The sequence below is a fragment of the Caretta caretta genome, chromosome 19 (genome assembly GCF_965140235.1).
Source record: "Caretta caretta isolate rCarCar2 chromosome 19, rCarCar1.hap1, whole genome shotgun sequence".
In the NCBI taxonomy this organism is placed as follows: Eukaryota; Metazoa; Chordata; order Testudines; family Cheloniidae; genus Caretta; species Caretta caretta.
The window spans coordinates 11,430,975-11,444,088 of record NC_134224.1 but is presented as its reverse complement, the minus strand read 5'-3'; the positions used below and the strand labels follow the sequence as shown (position 1 = coordinate 11,444,088).

The window sequence follows — 13,114 nt, the reverse complement described above, 5'->3', positions numbered from 1 at the left end:
AGCATTTACTCTAACATTAAGTGCCTTTGTTATATGTATACCTCAGAGAAGGAAGCTCCACTATCCCTCATTTATAAAGTTGCCCAGAATTTGATATACTGAAATTACACTCTTTGCAAGTTAATAAAATATGGAGAAATAGAACCAGACAATGCAAGGGAATCTTACCATCCTTCACATACTTGGCTCTGACTAGGGAAATGGATAAAAGTGCTTTAGTTTAACCTTTTGGGGTACAACCAACTTCCACAGGGCATCTGTTCAATTTTAATTGACTAGACTAGGAACCCCTTGTTAAAATGCAAGACAAGTTAGGCACAAACAGTGTCTGCTTCTGATCATTTGGGGCACACACATTTGGAAGAGAAACCAACATTCCCCACCACTGTTTCACTCTTAAAAGGAACTGCAAATAGACTTGGCTAAACTCCATCACTTGTAAGAGTCAGAAATTCAGGGAGGAAGATACTTTTTCACCTAGGTAACTCAAAATGCCTCTAAACATTGAAATTTTGCAACTACTGCATAGTATTTTAGATCCACACACAAACACAATGTTTAAAAGCTTCCTTCTGTAAGTGATTTCTGTTTTACTAGGAATCTCCATCAGCATGAAGCTAGCACATAATTACAGGTTTGATCTCCCTGTCTATTGCACAAATATGCCTTCAGAAAATTCATGAATAAATATTTGACTAATAGAGACACGGCTCCAAAAGGAACCATTCCAGTTTATCAACTTCGTGTGGTTCAAGTTAATACAGGTCCCACTCTATATTTACCTGAGGAACTAGATAACACTTGAGGAGATGATCTAGCCACTCAAATTAATACAGTTTATAAAACTATTAAGGACTAACTTGGATGGTGAGTGTCCAGAGCACCACACATGCAAACGTCAGAGTGATTAGTAAGAGCATGAGGGACCCTCACTGAGAACACTGCTGCACAGCCACCAAGTCACTCCCGCCTAGTAGCAGTGAGGGATAAGCATGCCGCCAAATGCCTCACTAACTTGATTAAAGTGCTGCTTAATCTCACATCTTCTGATATCCCCACTTTCTATATCCCCTTGGGTTGGAATTTCCAAACAGACCTAAAAGAGTGAAAAGCATATGTAAGTTGGGTGCCTCTGTCCACAATAGACTTCTCTTACAATTTCCTACTGCTGGCAGGAACAGTGGGAGCCTTAGGCCAGGTCTACACTACTGTCCTATATCAGTATAACTACATCGCTGAAAAATCCACCCCCCTGAGCAACACAGCTATCCCAGCCTAACCCCGCATGTAGACAGTGCTATGTCAATGGGTTTCAGAGTGGGCTGAATTCTGATAAATGGCGACAACTGTCAAGGATAACGAATACTACTATTGCAATAATTTCCTGGCTTGGGTTCAGAACTTCCCCATGTATTTTAAATTGACAGAGGCAGTGTTCAGTGGCCCGCACACAGCAGTGGAAGTCAGGAGCTGCTGAGTCCAACACCATCTGACACCAAATCTTCTATATCCTTTGACAAGTCACTTAGCCTAAGGTTACCCCCTGGAGAAAATGGAGCTACTGCATACCTATCTCACAGAGTGAGGAGGATCAATGTTTGTCAAGCACCTTTGAGATGGAAGAATGCAATAAATGCCAAATATGATGCAGGCCTGGCTTCCACATCCAGAACTGTTTATGCACTGTGTTTGACTCATATAGCTTCTGAGACAATGCAATGGCAATTGTTTACACTGTCAAGGCCATTCTACATAATTCAAGGAAACAGTCAAGAGATGAGATAACACTGACTGAGATCAAAGGAGATCTGACTGATTATATAATTGCGAAATTAACAGCTGGCTACAAAGTTGCCCATCCTCCAGATGTCACTATATAGGTTTTCCCAGTAAGGTCCAGTATCCTCCCCTTCATTCCACATAAGCCTTTCCTTGCCCCCTCACAGTGGAATCTAGTACCAACCACCACAATATTGGGTGCCAATGGCATCAGACCAAAATATTAGCCAAAAAGCATTCATGAGAATAGTGCAATCCTTTCAGTCACTGTCATAAATATAAAGGGAAGGGTAAACCCCTTTGAAATCCCTCCTGGCCAGGGGAAAGCTCCTCTCACCTGTAAAGGGTTAAGAAGCTAAAGGTAACCTCGCTGGCACCTGACCAAAATGACCAATGAGGAGACAAGATACTTTCAAAAGCTGGGAGGAGGGAGAGAAACAAAGGGTCTGTGTGTCTGTCTATATGCTGGTTTCTGCCGGGGATAGACCAGGAATGGAGTCTTAGAACTTTTAGTAAGTAATCTAGCTAGGTACGTGTTAGATTATGATTTCTTTAAATGGCTGAGAAAAGAATTGTGCTGAATAGAATAACTATTTCTGTCTGTGTATCTTTTTTGTAACTTAAGTTTTTGCCTAGAGGGATTCTCTTTGTTTTGAATCTAATTACCCTGTAGGGTATCTACCATCCTGATTTTACAGAGGTGATTTCTTTACTTCTATTTACTTCTATTTCTATTAAAAGTCTTCTTGTAAGAAAACTGAATGCTTTTTCATTGTTCTCAGATCCAAGGGTTTGGGTCTGTGGTCACCTATGCAAATTGGTGAGGCTTTTTATCCAACATTTCCCAGGAAAAGGAGGTGCAAGTGTTGGGAGGATTGTTCATTGTTCTTAAGATCCAAGGGTCTGGGTCCGTAGTCACCTAGGCAAATTGGTGAGGCTTTTTACCAAACCTTGTCCAGGAAGTGGGGTGCAAGGTTTTGGGAAGTATTTTGGGGGGAAAGACGTTTCCAAACAGCTCTTCCCCAGTAACCAGTATTTGTTTGGTGGTGGTAGCGGCCAATCCAAGGACAAAGGGTGGAATATTTTGTACCTTGGGGAAGTTTTGACCTAAGCTGGTAAAGATAAGCTTAGGAGGTTTTTCATGCAGGTCCCCACATCTGTACCCTAGAGTTCAGAGTGGGGAGGAACCCTGACAGTCACAATCAAGAGTCACTCCTGAAGAGAGTGCACTTAGCAGACCTTGCATGAGACTGAGGACAATTTCAGGGCTGCTCACAGATCCTGCCAGCCAATGGAAGAAAAGCTTTGAAGCACAGAAACTGCAATGCTAGTCCTGCTGCTCTGAACATATTCTAAGACACTGGACTGGCCAGAGCACTAGTGTTTGAATACCCTTGCCTCTGCCCAAGGCACCCTTTGTAGATTTCACACTTTGCCGTTACATGTCAGTGTGATGCAGCAACTCACACAGAGATCATTTGCATGTAGAGATTAATCTCCTGGGGAGCTTTGCATGGCACTTTCATATGAAATACATTCTACTGTACTGCAGATAGGTTACCCATGTTCAGATAGGTCCACAATGGACTTGCTTGGCGACAGGGGACAGGAAGAGGTCAAGATGTTCCATGCTAATATATATTGTACAAAGCAACACTATGCTCCTAGCTCTGCCACCCCCCAAGGAATTTCTGTATTGGAGATCCACGATACACTGATAGAGGAATACAACCTTGGCACAGTCAAAGTAACAGGCTTACTCTTAAGGTAATTTGTTTGCTATGGCAATGTAGCTGTACTTTAAACAAAAAATCATTTTCATTGAAATGTTTATAAAATCTCTATTGTAAAATCAAAACTTGGCACTAAAAGCAAGCAGCCCTTTATAGGGACTTTCCTGCATTTGGGGATATTTTTGGCTGCTATACGAAACATCTGCTCACTTACTGGGTACTCATGTAAAGTGCCTGTGATCCTGGCAGACCAGGTGCCAGCTCATGCCAGAGCCCCAGGCCAATTCATCTGTGTATTAGTATAGATCAAAGTCATTGTTAAGTGTATAAGAGTGTATTTGGTGTTTACCCTTCATGAAAACTAGCAGGATGTTATTTGCATTGTTTTCACTTACCTGTATTATAATAATGTAGTATACTGCATTATAATGTAGTAGCAAACATTTATATTTTGTATACCCCTGTAACTAAATAACCCATCAAACAATAAAGATGACTTGTGGAAAGCAAATAAAGAACTGTAACAGAAAAGAGCTAATTTCAAAGCAAATGGTCACTGCGTGTGATGATCAGAGATCAAAGACTCAAAATGCATTCCTCACTCCCTCTCAAAGGAAAAGCCCATGTGGGTTGTGACACTGTCAGCTTGTTTTCTGTGAGAAGAAGCTAGAAAGATGGATTCAAGAAAAGATCCTGCATCTCTGAACTGTTTGGACTCTTACAGGGAAGTGTCCCAGATGCAAAGGGGAGATCCCCATCGAATCTGGGAACCCTGAAAAGACTTTTGGGAAACCGGTAGCTAACTACATCACTGCCATCATTTGGAATTACAAACGGTGACTCACCTGTACATATATTTTACCTACTTTAACCTCTCAATAACTCATTTCCTTTTCTTAGCTAATGAACCTTTAGTTAGTTTACTATAGAAGTGGCTACAGCATCTTTGATGTAAGATCTAGAGTATTAATTGATCTGAGGCAAGTGACTGGTCTCTTGGAACTGGAAGCAACATAAATGTGATGTGATTTTGGTATAAATGACCTTTTATCACAAAGTCTAGTTTGTCTGGGTAGCAAGACAGTCTGGAGGGTCTAGGGGGGACAGTCTGTGACTCCATGGTAAGACTGGTATAGTGATCCAGGAGTTCACATTTGTCACTGGCTTGGTGAAATCTAATTCTAGAACACACCACCAGTTTGTGGTGTCTGCCCTGAAGGAGGTCCTCACAGTCATTAGCCACTGCAGACAGCGTGACAGTGCCATTCTACTGTAACGTCACTAAAAAACAGCCATGCACAGGGGGTTCCATTTTATTGCATCACAAGAGAACCAGCTCAGTTTAGAAGAGCAAAAATGACTTTGGAAGTGAGAAAAAACAATCTAGGGTCTGGTTCGTTCTGGATCCTGCTTCTTCATTGCCTGTAAGATATTTTGCTGACCAAGTTCCGTCTACAGTTACATCTTTGTAACTAAGAACAGAACCAGAACTCAGTTGGGGTTGTCCTAATGGAGGGCATAACTTGGCCATGAATCTAGAACTCCATTAAATAATTATAAGTTATGTGGAGTCAAGTGGAGTGTCCCAAGGGTCGGTCCCGGGGCCGGTTTTGTTCAATATCTTCATTAATGATCTGGAGGATGGTGTGGATTGCACCCTCAGCACGTTTGCGGATGATACTAAACTGGGAGGAGTGGTAGATACGCTGGAGGGCAGGGATAGGATACAGAGGGACGTAGACAAATTGGAGGATTGGGCCAAAAGAAATCTGATGAGGTTCAATAAGGATAAGTGCAGGGTCCTGCACTTAGGACGGAAGAACCCAATGCACAGCTACAGACTAGGGACCGAATGGCTAGGCAGCAGTTCTGCAGAAAAGGACCTAGGGGTGACAGTGGACGAGAAGCTGGATATGAGCCAGCAGTGTGCCCTTGTTGCCAAGAAGGCCAATGGCATTTTGGGATGTATAAGTAGGGGCATAGCGAGCAGATCGAGGGACGTGATCGTCCCCCTCTATTCGACATTGGTGAGGCCTCATCTGGAGGCCTCATGTGTCCAGTTTTGGGCCCCACACTACAAGAAGGATGTGGATAAATTGGAGAGAGTCCAGCGAAGGGCAACAAAAATGATTAGGTGTCTGGAACACATGAGTTATGAGGAGAGGCTGAGGGAACTGGGATTGTTTAGTCTGCAGAAGAGAAGAATGAGGGGGGATTTGATAGCTGCTTTCAACTACCTGAGAGGTAGTTCCAGGGAGGATGGTTCTAGACTATTCTCAGTGGTAGAAGAGGACAGGACAAGGAGTAATGGTCTCAAGTTGCAGTGGGGGAGGTTTAGGTTGGATATTAGGAAAAACTTTTTCACTAGGAGGGTGGTGAAACACTGGAATGCGTTGCCTAGGGAGGTGGTGGAATCTCCTTCCTTAGAAGTTTTTAAGGTCAGGCTTGACAAAGCCCTGGCTGGGATGATTTAATTGGGGATGGGTCCTGCTTTTGAGCAGGGGGTTGGACTAGATGACCTCCTGAGGTCCCTTCCTACCCTGATATTCTATGTATTTATGTAACTAGTGCCAAAAGAAATAAGTGAAAACACACAGGGAGGATGCTGAATAAGAAGGGGGCATTTTTAGTCGTTCATTAGAGTAGAACTGCAATTTGAGTTTGTGGAATATTGTAAAGCTGTGTTAAAATTTCGAGCTCTCACTTTAAGGGTAAGGAATTTAATGGTGCTGCTTTCAGGTTAGGTGGCTCTGTAAGGAAGCCTATGGTCTGAGTCTTCAGTCTTCCAGTCTGCAAGAGCCAGCATAGAGCAAGGTGGGGTGAATTATGCCTCTGTGCCTTAGGGAGTCTGTTTTCGGTTCTGGTATGTTAGGGCTCTGGATTTTAAGAAATAAAGTCATGTTACATTACAGTCTTCCAGAAAGAGTATTTATCTAATTTTGGTTTGCATGTTGTGAACATAACATAGCTCCTTGGGTCTTCCATGTTCCTGACAGCAGCATGTCCATTCCCAACAGATACATTTTCTCAACTCAAAAATCAGTGAAGAACTATGCTATACAACCCATTGGGAGAATAAGCCTCTGTGAGGATTAGTCAAACTTGATTCCAGGCCAGGGGTGGGGATGTTAGAGATAAGAAAATACAAATGGAGAGACAGCGCACACACCAGACTCAGTGGAACAATCCTATTACAGAGGGCACAAGCAGTTTGCTCAATATTTCAGAGAGATAATGGGATTAACTTCATGTTCAGCATCATTTGATCCTGCTAATTGCAGAATTTCACTCCCAAAGTCCTCATGTCATTGATTCAGTGGGGGATTCCCCCCACCCAACATGAAGCTTGGGTAATTCATTAGTATCAGCATTTTCAACTTAATTAAATTCAGAGAGATATTTTTCCTTTCCTCCCCAAATCAAAATATTACCAGCTCCCTGCAATGCACTGGTACTTCAGCCCAGTCCAGTGTCTGTGTGCTTGCACCAAGGAACTGAGTATCCACTTGCTTAATTAGCACTAATGGGAGTCTAAATTCCCCCCATACTTTAGCATTCCCTCAGTAAGAAGGGAAGAACAATCACGTCCTATGCCGTGATTTTTCCACCCAGCACCTCGTGCAGCCATTTAGATAAGTGCAGAGAGTATATCATGCATTCTGCACTGGTGTAAGGGCCTGCACAAGTGCAGGGCAATGGAGGATTAGGTCCATATAATTTTAAAACATCCTAAATAGATCATTAAAAGTGGTGGAAAGTAGAGCCCATTATGGGTTTGATTTTAGTGAGTTTCTTCATTTTGTATTTGGTACCATGGTATGGACAGAAGAAGGAGAGAGAAAACTGGCAAAAATTATGTCTTCAAATTGATTTTTACACAGTTTCCAGAGGAATGCAGTTATGGGGTTCACTGAATGTCAATAATTGTGGCTTCAGTGGGTCTTTATGGATTCACGCCAGAAGGGGAAAAAGGCTTGCCACAAGCAAAGTTAGCCGTTAACCTCCCATAGCTATACAGTTTCTGAAGGATTAAAAGGACAAACTTTGCAAATCTGAAGAAGCCCCCTGGAATTCAAATTTATTCTCAGAACCTGAAAATCAAGAAAAGCTTCCTGACATCCCTGAAGCAGACTCTCAAGGGGAGCTGAACCCACCCCATACTTGGAATTTAAAAGCTAAATTGGACAACCCACTAAATGTTCTGTAAGGAACAATCCCACATTTGCAGCCACATTAGTAGCTGATCTAATTGGGCCTTATCCATCTGTAACTTCCAGGATTCCACCAGCCTTGTTTTGTGTATTAATTAATGCATCTGGAAAGAAAAACAGTGAATGCCAGGAAGCATGCTGCCCTAGCACAAAGAAAATGGAACAGCGCACACAGGACTCATTTCCATGCTTCTAATGCCCACAAAGTAAGGTTTATCTTCTTGCACTTTCAAATTCTTAGAAACGCACGGTGGAATGAGCCCTTGTTATTGACATGTCTGAAGATCAGACACTGCACTGGCTGAGGTTTCCATTGGACTGCCCTGTCAACATAATCCACCTCGGTGAGAGGGTACCTAACTATGCAGATGGCAGGAACTTTCCTGTCGGTGAAGTAGCGTCTTCCCTAAAGTGCGACAGCAGCGCAACTGCACCGATGCAGCATTGGACAGCAGACAAGCTCTCAGTTCTGATCCCACTGTCTTGTTCAACAAGCAGCCAAAAAAAAGGACAGCACGGACTGTATTTACTCTTCCTTTAAGCCACTCCTAAGGCAGCCGGCATGGAGGAAGTCTCTTTCACTTTTATATGAACACCTTGAAATAAACACGCAAGGTAATGTTTATTGCTGCTATTAAAACATTTATCAAATTAGAGGATCTGTCAGAGAAAATAATAAACACATCCCAACTTCCACCATAGAAGGTAACCTGCCCCTTTGTGAAGCAGTTTACCAGAAACTCATCTAATGGGGGATCACTCCCTAACCTTCCAAACCCATTCTCCTTGCCAGTTGATGACTCACTGGAAGGCGAGCCTTGTAAATTAATCCCTTATTGCAGCCACGCCATAGGAGGAGAGGGAAAAACAAACAAACAAAGCAAACAGTGCATTGGGCTGTTTCCTAGTCAGAGGGGGTAACCACAGTGGAAATATAAAGGACTGAGCCTTGTTTTTTTCTGTAAGATTCCTATTCAGAATGCGCAGAAATTATTAAATTCCACATTTCAAAGTGCAGGGGGAGAAGGCTTTTGTTGTGGAGCACAACATGGATTATGCCTCTTGTACTCTTTCGTCCCTATCCTCAAGCAATTATAACCCGCTTTCAAGCCAGACTCAAGATTTAAAACTGGCTTGCAGCCAGTAAAATTCAGCATCCATTGCCACCATCATTTGGCTACAACTTGACTGCAGGTTTTGTTGTTTTGGATTTATTTTTTAAAATCATGTTCCAGTTTTAGCTAAACTACTTGTTCATGGAAGATGCAAACAGGCAGATCTACAAGTGAAGGCCCTGATCTTGTAGTCTGATCCAGGGAAACCTTTGCACCAATGCTTCATCCCAGTGAAATCAGTGGATGCTATGTAGGGTCAGGGTCTGCCTGCATGGATCAAATTCCAGGACTGGGGCCAAAGTTACCAGCTTTTCTATACTAAATCCCTGGTTTTGCAGGAATTGCTATAGTCTTTTGGTAAACAGATTCTGAATGGAGACTGTCTGTGACTTTACTTCTCATGAAAAGGAACAAAATCAGAAAAACAGATTTAGGAAGCAGATATTAGGCAAACCTTCACCTCATTCAGCAGCACCTCATTTTACAAAGCAAAGAGTCTGACTCACTGACAAGCCACTAAGGGTAAAAGTAAAACCTTTCATTACAACTGGAAAGCTCATAAGAAAAGAATCAGACAAGAAACCATTGTTTGCCCCCCAATTAAATATACCCATTCCATTTCTACAGCCTACAAACTGCAAACTAAGTAATGTCTGCCCTCTAGTGGTCCAACTGCACAGCTACCAGGCTATAAAATGCACTCAAGTACACAACAGAACATTTCTGTACACATAGCAAGTTAGCCTTGAGCATATCTGCAGAGACAACCACTGAATGGATGTTGCATTTACTCTAACTGCACAGACGTCATTACACACACATCAGAGCCAAGTCATGTACGAACACTACATTACAAGAATGAAAGGAAAGCAAACAGGCAGCACAAGATGCTCAAATAAACTAGATCATATTGTGTCACACTTAATAGTTCTGCGCTGTAAGTATTAAGGGGATGGCTAGGTGACCAGTAACAAGGATTCTTAAACTCTTTCATAGTGTAGATTACATCTTGAGTCCAGTTAGCCACTTCCTCTCCCATTCACGACCACCACGTGGCAGTTACAGCAATCGCTTAGGTAGAAAAGAGTATTTGTGAATGAGGTAAGTGTTTAACTCAGCGGTTCCCAGACTATGGGCTGTGACCCCAAGTGTGACCACGGCATCAACAGATGGGGTCGTGAACGTGACTGAAGATACAAACCAACTACAAACATGTCAGGACCTGCTCTATAATATGGCATCCTCTGTACGTGCAACCTGGCACACAATGCACGCAAGGTCATGACACATGGAGCGTGCTGTTTTGTCGGGCACATATTCCTGTTCGGGCTCGCACAGCACCACCTGCAGCTCAGACTCCAGCAGCGAGTCTAGTGATAGAATAAGGGGGCTGAGGGGATCAGTAAGTCTGAAAATGAAGTCACGCAGGCAAAGTTTGGGAACAGCTATTTCAGGAAGGACTGATCAGTCTCCTTTTGCTCTTCAGTTCATTTCTGCCTCCGCCTTGTACTTCACCCTTCCCCGGAGACGATGGGGGAGGTCTTGGGATTAAGGCACTGGCCTAGGACTAAGGACATCTGAATTCTGTTCTTAGCTCTGCCAGACTCCTCTGGGCAAGTCACTTAAGCTCCGTGCCTCAGTTTCTCCTCTACAAGGTGAGGATAGCGGTAATGATTTACCTCCCAGGGTACTGCAAGAATCCATTCAGTAATGCTTCAGATGTTTTGCTATTATTGTGAGGAGAGCCATGGAAAAGCAGATATGTCAAATAATGCCTGTTGCTGGTCCCTTTTTCCTTTCCTCCCAACTTGTCCTCTTTCCTCCACATGCAGCCCAGCTGCTGGGTTCCCTTCTCCCCTGGGATACGCTGTCCAGGTTTCTATTTGTCCTCCCACTACCCCCTTGCACTTGCTATCTGGTGTCCTGCTCCTCTGGGACATTGTTTACTATTCATCTAGCATTATGAATGTGCATTAATGCTTTACAGTACAGCTAGAGACCTAGCAGTCTAAAGGTAACAATCCAGAACAAACAAGAGGCAGTAACAAAGAGAAGGGTAGGAAGAAGGAGGATGCGGCTGTGCTGATCACAGAGTAGCTCCAGTTTTCTTCCAGACACAGTAGCATCTCCTCAGAGAGGCAGCTAGGCTGTCTGAAGCATCAAAGCCAGCCCCATGGGACTGGGTCACTTTGCATGGACCAACCACCAGCAAGTGCTCCCAAGAAAGTTTCACAATCCCAAACTTACCGAACAGTGCTCTTCATTGTGACACAGGGCTTGTCTCCACTGCAGAGCTAAAACTCAGGCTCTTACTTGGCTGTTGCCCCTATCCCAGCTCTCATTCACACTTAAAACCCTCTCACCCAAACACGGTGGTACTTTCAATCCAGACCAGCTGGGGGTATAGATTACAGCCCACGTGCTGCTTACAGCCCACTTTGCAGTGAGGATATAGGCTATACCACTGAGTGCTGATAGTCCTCCAATGCCTTCCCACAATCTCCCACATACCTAAAAGGACATAAGTTCTCCCACAATTCACTGGGAAAGAATCAGAGGGATTACCTTACCTGCATCACTAAGAACCATGAGATATGACCCAAGAAGTTCTAGCAACACACTGGAGAGTGCAGCACCAGTGAGGACACAGTGACTTGAGTCTTGTTTTCCCGTGTCCACTTACAACCGAGCGAGGCTAACCATGGTGCTGATCGCCTGGGGTCCTCTCTTCAGTGAGGACATACCCACACAAGACACAGGACAACTTCCAGGATAAATGTGAAATTCTGCTAAGATAGTGCATTCAGGTTCAGGGAGAGGGGAGAAATGAACAAACCCAATCAACTAAAGAGCAGCACTGACAACCTCTAAGGGGAGCCCTGTGTAGTCCTCAACTAAAACAGACAAATCACAGCGCTTCAAGTTAAGATGAGAAGAATGTAAAAACCTCAGTAATCATTAACCTACCCTATACCTCAGCTCCCTTTCTGCAATTTTCACTATCTCACAGGAGTGTTGCAAGGATGAATCTATTCATGACAAAGGCACTCTGATACTATGGAGGACGGTCAGATAAATACCTAGATAGGAGTTGACAAAGGATCCAGGACCCTCTTTTGTAACAGACTTTGAAGCCCAATGTCTGAAGCTTCAATCTTGAGACAGGCCAAAAGGTCATTTAATAAAGCTGAATTTAATCACTCAAATGAGTATATAATTGCTTTTTAGAGAGATTAATAAGAAACCCTTCATTATAGTCCAGCAACAAAAGTGTGTCACTTCCCATTTTCAAGGTACTTTACAGAAGACATGCTTTCTGAAGCAAGGCAGAAGCAGCCTGAACTAGACAAAAGTCACAGAAGTACTCCCTACCCTGAGCCGCGATCAAAAAAAAAATCTGTCAGGGTCATGAACATTGATTATTCTTCTTTAGGCGCACACAGACCAGTAAAGTATCAGAGGAGTAGCCGTGTTAGTCTGGATCTGTAAAAGTGGCCAAGAGTCCTGTGGCACCTTATAGATTAACAGACATATTGGAGCATAAGCTTTTGTGGGTGAATACGTATAAGGTGCCACAGGACTCTCTGCCGCTTTTACAGACCAGTAAAGAGTTTTACAGCTCCAAGGAGAGTGCCAGGTGCCTTCTGCAGGTTTCTTGTTATACTGAAAAGCATTTAGGAGGCTAAAACCAGCTTCAGAAGTCAGAACCAGGGTTCTTTTTCAACGTGCTCTCAAGAATCAGTGATAAGGAGATGACAACAGGGCGATAACCAAGAACACAGTTAGAAACCAAGCAGAGTTCCTCGCTGTCGATCAGCACTAACTCCGCAGCATGCTGGCGCCCATAATGTAGCTTTGTTCAACCAATGCTCTTCACAAAGCACCAAGGCCGTAACACTAAGGAGAGACAACATTCAGTTTACTTAAAGAGAAAACAACGAGGTCTACATGAGTTTAGCCTCAGCCACTGTTGTGGGCCATTTAAGCACAGTATAGTGCAAAACAGGGGGAAAAAGCCTTCAGGAAATCAGGGAAGATTTATTTTTTTTTAAAACGTGATACAAGACAATTCCACTTATCCAAAGCTCCCACTTACCCTGCATCCAAACGGAGCTTACTCCCCCCAGACAACTCGCCTCAGCTAGTTAACTTCCCCCATCTAAACCCTCCAGACAGGGAGGCAGTGGAAGCCACCCAAGGAAAAAGGCAGACCTCAAAATAGAATCCAGATCTCCTGATGCCCACAATGACCAAAACTGAAGGTCAGCGCCAGTAC

The 13,114-nt window shown here is 43.4% G+C and overlaps 1 protein-coding gene across 5 annotated transcripts in view; it reads right to left on the bottom strand.

Moving 5' to 3' along the window:
* PHACTR4 (phosphatase and actin regulator 4) overlaps positions 1-13,114 on the bottom strand; it is a 102,862-nt gene that overhangs the window by 43,391 nt on the left and 46,357 nt on the right. Inside the window, exon 1 of one of the 5 annotated variants that reach the window (XM_075121405.1) lies at positions 11,409-11,429. The exons of the other annotated variants lie outside the window; for them this stretch is intronic. Coding sequence (XP_074977506.1) covers positions 11,409-11,427 — 19 coding nt within the window. The 5' untranslated portion in view covers positions 11,428-11,429. Of the gene's footprint in view, positions 1-11,408; positions 11,430-13,114 lie in introns of those variants that run through there. 5 annotated transcript variants of the gene reach the window in all.